We start from the raw sequence: 11,564 nt of genomic DNA on the forward strand, positions 1-11,564 counted from the left end.
TGAAGCGTCGTTTTAACCTCAAAGGAATAAATTATTAACGCACTTATCAGTAACAAGTTAAATCAGTTATATATGGTTATAATATTAAACATTATTGAACATATACAAATTTGAATAATTATATTAAAAACATATATACATGTTATTCATTTAAATTAAATGCAATTTATACACATAGAATCGATAAATGCTTATAATAATTAATTAATTTTTTATGAAATATTTAAAAAATTACATAATACTTACCCGAGAATCCTAAAGTCATTGTTAAATTCATGATTACTGAATCTCGAAATATACATCTAAACATAATCCATATAATGGCATAATTAATTTGGTATTTCTTTAGCATATAAAGATAAAATTATTATTAACTACTAAATGTCGTCAATTTTTATATAATGACATATTTCCTTATAGAAGTTAAGCAAACACAAATGGAAGAAGACATAGTATGATTTCTCTTTATCGTAATTAATCTTTTACGATTCCTTTTTTTTATTAGTTTAATAATCATCAAATATAATGATTTGTTTTTGCTCAGCATTTATATTAAGAAATTTATATATTTCACTTATTTTTGCAATTTAAAGGATTCTCAATTTGAACATTTGCCTTCACATACATATTATAAAGAACTGAATGCTGAAGTAATCAATCCTACTCATACACAATGGGAAAAAATAAAAGATTTAATATCACANNGACAAACTTAAAAGAAATTTAGAATCTATAAATAATAAATCTGAGACATTTATGATATATTATAAGCATTGTTATGATATAAATTACTGGTTATTTGATGAAGTGTCCAATAAACTTCGTATTAAAGAAGATAATCCCACTTTTTTTAACATTATTGATAGTATCCATAATGTATGGGATGATATAAACAATAATTTACAGGATAAGACTAAAATGTGTCAGCCTGATTCAACCTTGATGGACATACCTGTTTTAAAAGAATTCAAATATTTGTTTGATTATGCTGAAGATAGATATGTTCTTAGAGAAGAAGCTCTTAAGGATACCCCTAACTCATGTAAACAATATTTTAAATACATTAAACGTTTTATCCCGATATATTATACAAACAAAAGCTTTTGTTCTAATACTAATATTAATATCTGTAATAGATATCTTGGCATCTATGAATATTATGATCCAAAACATTTATCAAGATATATAAAATTGTCCAATCTTCTTGCTGGTTTAATTTGGTACCCCTGTTATAGAAATGTTTTACATATATTCTTAAGCGCGTTAAAACAACCTCAACGTTTAGAAGTAAAGACCAGAACACGACGAACTGTAGAAAAAAATGTGGAGACTCCTGCTGAAATAAATATGATCTCTCTTGCAGGTAAAACTATATTTAATATTATATATTCTTTTCCATATTATTATATAATGTCACCCTTTATTTTTATTCTGTTGCCGATTTTTATTTTATTCTTATTATATAAGGTAAATATATACCTTTTAAAAATATTCCTATATCAATTGAAAAATAGTAATTTATTATTAAAAATAATTAATCATAAAATAAAAACAACTTTTTATTTGTTCTATTACTATTTTTTTAATTCTTGTTTGTTTTTTTTATTAGTTCATCCCGCAGGGAAAAGCTATGTTATGCACACTAGCACGAATAAGGAAAAAAATTCGAAATAATATTTCTTATGAAGATGTTTCATTACTAAATGACAATTCTAAATCATTATTTAGGGTTAATTCGGAGGATAGTTCATATAATCTGCAATATCAATGTTCTTGCTCAGACAGGAAAAAATTACATTAATGCAGAAATTTAGCTCTTTTTCTTCCACATTATAATAAAAAAAATACGTCAATTTTTTATTCAATTATTTTCATAAATATATAAACGAATCTTTTTCTTATAATAATTGGATATATATTTTATAAACATAATGAACTGAAAGACACGCATATAGAAGAATAGTGAATGAGTAACCCAATACTCTCCCTAATAAATGTTTTCTATTTTAAATTAAAATATTATAAAGAAATTATTATTAGTTTTAAAGTATACCTAATTATATAAATAATGAATAATATAATAGTAAGAAAAAATAAAAATGTCAAAAGTTGGATGTATAATTATATAATCTATAATAGTTACAACTCTATTGTGAATGCTGTGATAGTATTTGTTAATTATTATAGACATTTGTGTACACAGACATATACGCGTATTACTGAAAGAATGATATATCGAAAAAGATATAAATAATAAAAATAGGGAAAAAAATCGAAGTATTATAAAAGGCTTGTTATACACATTTGTTCTAAGGTTGTAAGTATCTTAAAACTGAACTTGGGATAATGAGTGAAACAACTTTCAAAATTTCTGTGTTTATATAATTGATAAATTATTAAATACATAAATTTGAATAAGCTTCCTCTAGAAGAACTAAGCCAAATAATATATGTAAAGATTTATAATTCTGAAGGTGACATATTCATGTAAATGAATTGAATATTTTCCTTATTAATGAATATTTGATAAATCATATTATAAAATATTAACATATATAATATATTGACCATAGCAGAAATTTGCATAAATGTGTATAAGTAAACGCGATTTTATAATATTTATATGTCTTAAGTTATTCATGTATGATTAATATTATTCAAGTATGATTTATCTTAATATATTTAGAGAAACACACAAAATAGAAAAATTATAAGAGTTTCCCAATACTATCTCGTTTCAATAGTAAGAACAAATGAAGAAAATACAAAATATTATGATAAAATGTATGATGAAAGAAAATAATTTAATAATTATTTCTAACATCATTATCATACCTTTTAGAATAGATAAATAAATTTGTAAAATCACTATATACTAGAAAAAAAAAAAGAGGGGTATGACAATAACAAAATTATATTTCTCAATATTGTAAAAATTATATTATTATGCACAATATAAAAAGATGTTCACTTGATAATTTTTTGTAGATTTTAAAGTTTATCTAAAATAATCTATTTGTTATTCGTAATCAATAGTCATTATTTCACTTTGATGGAAACATAAGAATGTTCTTTTAATTTTTTTAAAAAATTTTATCAATTATCCGCTTATTTTTGTGAAGTTACACAGACTATGATTAAACACATAATTATTAGAACTTTCGTATAGTTTCTTTTAATAATATGGATTCGATATTATTAATATAGTTTTCTTTAGAATTATATTGATTATATATTATTTTTTAGCATCATATATTTACAGTTTATTGTTTTTATTATTGGAGTATATGCTTAAGCCCTATGTCTTTCTCTTTTCGTTTAAACATTTATATATATGGAAAATATTTTTTTCTTAATTTTTATTATATTTCTAATACTAATTGTAGTAATTTAATATTTATAAGCGTAATAATATATAAATTATTTCTAAATTCATTGATTTATATATATGAATTATTTAATACCATATAATCCTTCATATTTTTTTTTTATGCAAATAACTTTAACGCTATAATTATATATATACTGCTTTTCATATTTAACACATATGTTCTATGTGTAGTTGTAGTGCAGAATAAAAACATATTTAATTAGTATTATGATAATGTAATATTTATATACATACAAATGTTATATTCTTATTAAGCCTAATTAATTTTTTTAATGTTAGACAATCAATTTCTATACTTTTAATTTATTTGGATAGACTGTGTCAAATAATATAAAAATACAACAGAGTAATAGTATTATATACCATAAATAGTGAATTTTAGGCTTTCGTGCATTCATTTATTTTGTTCATTATTTTTTATTATAAAGAGATTTATTCATTATCTTTTGATATATACATATTCTCAGTATTTTTTTTTTTTTTGTGCCTAACGATTTTAATTATTTTATTATCTAATTTTTTTTTACTTATTATTTTAATTTGTATGTTGATTGTATGCGATTTCTTATAGTTACACAATAGACGCTGTCTTTCTGTTATTTTATATATGCACTAATTCAGATGTATTTGATCATAGTAACATAGTCTTTTATTAATATAATTTAATACTGTGCGGAAAATTATACTAAAAAAAAATTAATTTTACAATACGATTATTCTTACATTTATCTACCTAAAAGATTGTATATTAAATATTTAAAAAAAAAAAATTTCTCTTTTATTTTCTGAAAATAAAAAATATATATGCTCAATGATTGGTGCATAAATTTTAATAATACTTCTTTGAATTCCAGATAAATTTAATTGGATAAAAACACAATTATTTTTAATTATTCAATAATTGTTTAGCAAAAATACCAAAAGAAATTTATAACTTTACTATTATCAAAATGGCCATATAGAAATAATACAGTTGTATTAATTGAATGTGATATATATCTTTTAAAACTTTCCATCTTATATTTCAGTTTTACAATTTTTATGTCTTATTGAATAGTTCCCTATTTGCATTAATAAATATATTCCAAAATCAAAAAAAATGTAATAGAAAAACACTGTGTAGTACTAAATATCTTCATTATAAATTTATAATAAGCTTTAAAATCGGTGTAAGATAAATATTATTAAAATAATTTATCTTATATAAAATTTTTAAGTATATAATATTATGCGGTTAATTTATGTACACCTTTCTTTTCATATATTTTTATAAAATAAATTAATTGTCAGTTATTGTTGGACTGAGATTTATATACATAGATTTGTCCTGATAATTTAAATACATTTAATTATATTTAATTGATACATTCATTTAATTTTACATATATTAATATAATATAATATAATAATTGGTACTTAAGGAGTTTTGTTATTCATTATATAATAAGAAAAAAATTAATATGACATGTATTATATTATTTCTAAACAAATAAAGGATATATACAGTTTTAGAATTGACTATATGTTTTAAATATATGATTTATTTTTCATTACTTTGATTGATATGTTTTTAAATTTATATGCTATGGTGTGTATTGTGATGTATAAAAATAGGTTATTTATACGACACATTTGTTTTATAAAAACTAATTTTTTTTAGTATTTTTACTATGTTGAATTATCATATTCCTTTATAAAAAATACTCTATATAAATACAAAATTCACATAATGATATCAAACGCGCAGTCTAAAATAGATAAATAGAAAAATAATTATAATTATAATCATAAAAATTCTATATATTGATACGTTTATTTACACGCATTATAAACAGATATTATAACATAATAAAAATAACATTAGCACAAATGTGAATCCATTATTTTTCTTTATTTAAATACATGTAAAATAATGAAAAGATTTAATTTAGTTTCAATCAAGTTAACAATTTACGCATTTTGATAATCTATCTTTAAATGTGGATTAATTTATTTTGATAATAATATTAATGACAAATATAACATAGTCATATCCTAATTAAAAATATAATTTTCTATAGAATAATGCTTTTTTTTTTTTTTATAAATTTCTTTAAATCTACAACCTTCAAAAAAAAATAAAGAAGAAATAAGAAATAGTTATAAAAATTATCATAAGAATCACATTATATCATTTATTATTTATGTGTGATAAAAATATAATGGTCTTTTGATAACCAAATATATTATTTAACTAAAGATTAATATGTTAAAGGGAAATTCAATTTTTATACTTATTAGTAAAATTAAAAGTCATATTTTTATAGTTCTAATGTATCATTATTACAAATATAATGTAAAAATTTATTAAATCAAGATACATCTTTCTGACTAATTTACCACTAATAAAATTTTTTTTTAAAATGATCTCTCTTATTATTATAGTGATGTATTGTTTTCACATTATTTTAACTATATAATATATATATTTATTTCAATATTTAATAATAATTATGAAGTGTTGTCCCTTATATAGATAAAAAGAATTATTATTCTTTTTATATGTTCACATATATGCAATGATTTTATTATCTAATAGAAATTTTAAACATTTTAATATGAATACTTTATGTATTATAATTACCTACTTATATGTTTGCAGATGTTATATATTAACACATATTTTATTTCATGCGTAATAATATCAAATATAGGATGATTTTTTTAATATAACTAATTAAATATGCTATTATAAAATAATATATTGCTTGTTTATTTTTATATATATGCATAAATTCATATTACATTTTTCATTAATATTAAATGTTAGACGATGTAAAATTATTTTTGCAGACACTATAATATACTTATGCATAATTCATGTAAACATGGATAATTCATTTTAATAATTATTTATCATTTCTTATATAAAAATAATGAAATTGCTAATAGAAAAAACTAAATAAAACGCTAAAGTGTTAAAAATTGTTTTATGTTTACTTCTTATTCATATATTTTTTTTATGTAAATATTTTTTTCCTCATAAGAAAATATTTTTAATTATAAAAATATATACATAAACTTATACTACAAAATATTAAATATATTAATCACGAATGGTTCCATACACAGTTTTTGTTATTTCAATTTTCCATGGGCTTATTTGTTGAGTAGAATGATTCTATGATACTCAATCACTGAAAGGAAATAAATGTAACAATTTCTTCGATATATTCTTACATTTGTAAAAAAAGTATTTAAAAATACGAAATATTTCCTTTTTTTTTACTTTTTATTTTAGACAGATTTATTAGCAATACAAAAAAATTATGCATATTTCATTAAAAATATGTATTTCTTAAATATTGTTGTGCTATGAAAAAAAAGTATATGAAACTAATAAATGATATATCGAAAAGTTATAACATTTTAGCAAAATGATGTGACTATGTCGCTGTGTAATGATAAAATATATCATAATTGTCATTTTATCCTTATTATTTTTATGTATGCTCCTTTTTATTTTTATCACACCTGTTAACCGGATCATATGTCTTAGTTTAAGATATAATCAATAGTGACATGAAGAATGTTCATAATATTTTTCCTAATGGTGTACCTTTTTTTTATAACGTTCAAACATTATATAAAAACAACGTTTAATAAAACTACACACATGTGAAATAAAATAGAACATGACTAATTTTAGGAGCAATATAAATTTTTTACTTATTCCACCATTTTAAGCAAATATATGAAATAAGATAAAACTAAAATATTGTAAATAAATGATTTATGCATACACGTATTTTAACATAGTTTTCATAGTGGTTAAAAAGCAGAAATTCTTATGTATTTGTACAATTTATGATATCAATACTATAAGATAAAGGGGTAAGTAACATTAAGATAATTTGTTGTGCTCAAAAGTACAATGTTATTAAATATTTTTGCGATCTTTTAATGGGATACATATATAAGCGGTTATTAATAATCACATATATGTATATATTATTTACCTTAAATTATACCTACTATATTTGTGCATAAAATTAAATATTTAGTACATATATGAACATAAAGTTATATGAACTACATTATTTATTAAAGAAAAAAACTAAATGATTAGAAGTATTACTTATTCTATCGAATTGAAACATTATGTATTGAAGAGCTGTTAATATCACCTGATATAATTTTGGCATAATGTGTACATAAATTTGAAAAAATTAAATAGTGTTTCTATAAAAATGTTTTGTAAAATATAATGCATATCTAGGAGTCTAAGAATCAAAATTTAAATATAATTATAAATTATAAGGACAGTTATTATTATACAGAATATATGTGACAACTAAGAAGCATAATAACTGGAAAAACACAAAATATTCAGTGTGTTTAATATAAAATTGTTTAGAAAATAATATTTACATTATATAGTTACATAAAATTCCATATATTTATTTGTAAAAAATTTTTGAGGAATAAAAATATTATAATGTAACACTAGTATGACATAGGTGTTCAATGGTGATTACATCATAATTGTATAAAAAATAAGCTTTAAATTGTTTAAGAAATATCTAATTATATGACACTGCGATTCAGCCTTGTAAAAAGGTTACATGAATTTGCAAATGTACATTTATAATGAATATCATATGTATAAGCTAGATGATTCAAATATCTATAACTCAACATTTAACTATGGATAAACGTATAATAGTTAAGTAGTTAGAACTCATAATATTTTCATTTTACTAAATCAAAAATATTTTTGAATGATAATGTATTAGAACTATTTCTTTAAGAATATACCTCAAAATAATCAAAATAAGTTATTACATAATAATATTTTTAATGAAAATTTGTTATTCCTAAATTTGTAGTTTTTTCCATATATGTTATTTTTTTTGAACTATTTTTAATTATAATATACAACATTGTGTGTATTTTTTTTTTTTTTTTTAAGCCTCATATCTATTGTTTTACATAACACTAGTAGTTGTTTGATTGCCCCTATATATTTATATAAAAATAAATATATATATGTATTCTTTACAATCGTTTGAAACGTAAGTAATTTATACAATAAAATATATTAAACAAAATTAAGATAGAATTTATAAATTGCTCATATATATATATATATATATAATTTTTGTTAACATTATAAATAAATTTTACAAATTATATATTTTTATAATTTATTATTTCTATTTAATTCAATGTATTTTTTAAATAAAATTAAGAAAAAAATTTACGGGAAAAATACTTTACAAAAATGAATGACAAATCATATAATTACTAATCGACAGAATAAAAAATGCCTATGAATTATCTGCAGTAAGGTTTACATTATTTATTTAATTATTATAATTGTAATATCAGTATCAATAATAATATTTATATAGAGAAACTCTATCGATACATATATTAAATAATTCGAATAGAATTATTCAAAAAAATATGGAATTTACTTATTCCTTATCGCATATGTAATATGGTAAAATAGATATATGGAAACTATATATACTATCCAATAATTATATCATTAATATTTTAGGTTCCTTAATTATTCATCAATATATATTATTACAAATATAAGAATAATCTATGACTGAGAGCTAATATAAATTGTATGTTTAGAAGGAATTTAAAGAATTAGTAATTTTATGTTGATGTTTTATTTTTTTTTTTCAATTAACATTAATAGAATTTTCCAAAAATTGGTTAAAAAAAAAAAAATGGGATGTAACATAAAAGTTTAAAAAAAAATTAAGTCAACATTTTATATCCATATTTTAAAAAAATATAAAAACCCAATAATTATAATACAAAAAATAATATATTATTTTATATATAATTTTCTCATTAATACACATATTTATGCACATAATTTTATTCATATTATGCAAATAAAAATATATTTATTTTTAATTATACAAGTAAATTCTGTTGTTCAATTAGAGCAATAATTATTACATTATTTATTTTTATTATTTAAGTTTTAGTTTACTTGTTTTATAATTAGTAACAACTTGTTGTATTATAATAAATTCAATATTCTTTAATTACATAAAATAATTTTAATATATTTCTATTATTAAAAATTTTACAAAATAAAAATTGTATTAACAAATTTCTAAAATATTTTTTAAAAATTATTATAAATATATATATAGAAACAAATCTAAAATAGTCCCGTTGATTTATATCATAATAATTATCCTGGATAATAAACTAAATATAATATTGTTTACCATTTAATATATTATAAATAGTATTCTATATGACAGAAAAAAAAAGTAATTATTCCATTTTCTCAAAAGTTTTTATTTCTTGCCTTTTAGTACTTGTGAGTACCAAACTCAGATCCAAAATTATACATGACATTTAAGAATCCTTTTATACTATATAGAATTGTGCCATTATGATGAGTTTTTATTCTTCTCCATATATTTTCTTCTTATATAGAAAATCCCAAAGCAATACATATATATGTATATATACATGTGTGCGATTTACAAAATATCTATTATTTTAATTTTTAGTCATGTACCTTTGGTAAATCATGGAATAATTGGGTGAATCAGGCTAACTGTTTAAATTTCATGAGAACGAGCAGATTACTAATAGGTGAAACTTCATTAGAAAGAGCACGAGGAAGAGAATTCGCATACTTAAAAGATAGAATAAATGATTTATTGAATGAAGATGATGATGATGTTTTTGGAAAACGTTTAAATGATTTAGAACACGATGTTGTATTTAGAAAAAAATTTAACAAATTAATCTATGATGAAAGTTATCAAAAGAAACTCGATGCACTCAATGATATGAATGGCAATTTAGACTTATCATTTGACAATATAATAAACAGTCATGATCAAAATAATGAACTGAAAAAAAAAAAAAAATTAAAACGTAATAATTCATTAGACCTTGACAATTTCTATGATGAAGACTCTTTTGAATACAAAAATGATAATTTTCCTAATTTACATATGCAGCTAGAAACATATCATAAATCGAAAAAACCGAAAAAGACATTCCAATATGGAAAGAAAAACAAAAAATCAACTTCTTTAGGAAAAAATAAATTTGATGCTGTATTGGAACCTGATTCTCTAAAAGAGATAGTCATGAAAACATCTACTCGAGAAGAGCGGGCATCAGAAGGATTCATGGATACATTAAAAAGATTAGATAAAGAGTTTGAAGTAGAATTATTACGTGCAATAAAAAAAAAATCATTTTCTGATTATGAAGAGTGCAAATTTAAAACATACAAAGGAAAAAAAAAATATATTATGAGAATTCTTAGAATATACTTACCACCAACAGTACTAATGGCAATATTAATGATAATGATAATATTTCCTATATTTTTTAATGAATATATATTTGCATTTTTATCGTTAGTCTTCTTTGCATTAGCTACATATTATGAATACAAATTTACAAAAATGAATAGAATAAATGATTATACAAACGTATCAGCAAAAAAAATAAACTTCACAGAATAAGTAATATACTAATCATATTATATTAAGAGATGAATTAACGTTAATGTGGTTTTTTTTATATCTACAGAAAAATTTTGGTAATCCTAAAAATAGGATTATTTTTAAAAAAGCAGCAAAACAAAATATTTTTTATAAATCTTAAACAATTTTATATCAATTTTATAATTAATTTTTCATCCTTATTTTGCCAATAATATTAGAAAATATTATTAACATACAGTTTTATATATTTTTTTGCTACATATAATGATGGTTTTATGTATTTTTTAACTATATATTGATTAATAGATAATCATGTATAGTCGTATTACACAGTAGTATTATTATGAATGATAAGGATTATTTTTTAATATATAATATATAATTTTTTTTTATATCTCTATGTATAATGTTTGTTTGATAACGTACAGTTGTGTCATTTAATTCTAATTAGTATTTCTACGTTCGATAGTGTGTATCATCCTTTTTTTTTATTTTTTTTTTAAAATATAAAAACTTGATCATATTTTATATCCAATGATTATTAAAAAATAAATAGCTTTAAGAAGAATTATATGAGAAATTTTTATCCCTATTTTTCCTATCCCTAATATAACATAAGTTACACACTCAATATATGAGTAGCTAATATATGCGGTATCCTTCATCCTATATAGTTTGCATCA

At 20.1% G+C, this 11,564-nt stretch overlaps 2 protein-coding genes across 2 annotated transcripts; both read left to right on the plus strand.

Annotated features, from left to right (window-relative positions):
• Nucleotides 1–401: 401 nt before the first annotated feature.
• PGO_001095 (variable surface protein) lies at nucleotides 402–1,801 on the plus strand (the record flags this gene model as incomplete). Its single annotated transcript, XM_028690890.1, has 3 exons — nucleotides 402–452; nucleotides 772–1,467; nucleotides 1,610–1,801. 3 exons carry the CDS (start codon nucleotides 402–404, stop codon nucleotides 1,799–1,801), a joined length of 939 nt encoding a protein of 312 aa, XP_028546691.1.
• Nucleotides 1,802–9,803: 8,002 nt separating this feature from the next.
• PGO_001100 (variable surface protein) lies at nucleotides 9,804–11,180 on the plus strand (the record flags this gene model as incomplete). Its single annotated transcript, XM_028690891.1, has 3 exons — nucleotides 9,804–9,887; nucleotides 9,925–10,866; nucleotides 11,100–11,180. 3 exons carry the CDS (start codon nucleotides 9,804–9,806, stop codon nucleotides 11,178–11,180), a joined length of 1,107 nt encoding a protein of 368 aa, XP_028546692.1.
• Nucleotides 11,181–11,564: the final 384 nt, after the last annotated feature.

The sequence above is a fragment of the Plasmodium gonderi genome (genome assembly GCF_002157705.1).
Source record: "Plasmodium gonderi DNA, contig: Pgo-contig_108, whole genome shotgun sequence".
In the NCBI taxonomy this organism is placed as follows: domain Eukaryota; phylum Apicomplexa; class Aconoidasida; order Haemosporida; family Plasmodiidae; genus Plasmodium; species Plasmodium gonderi.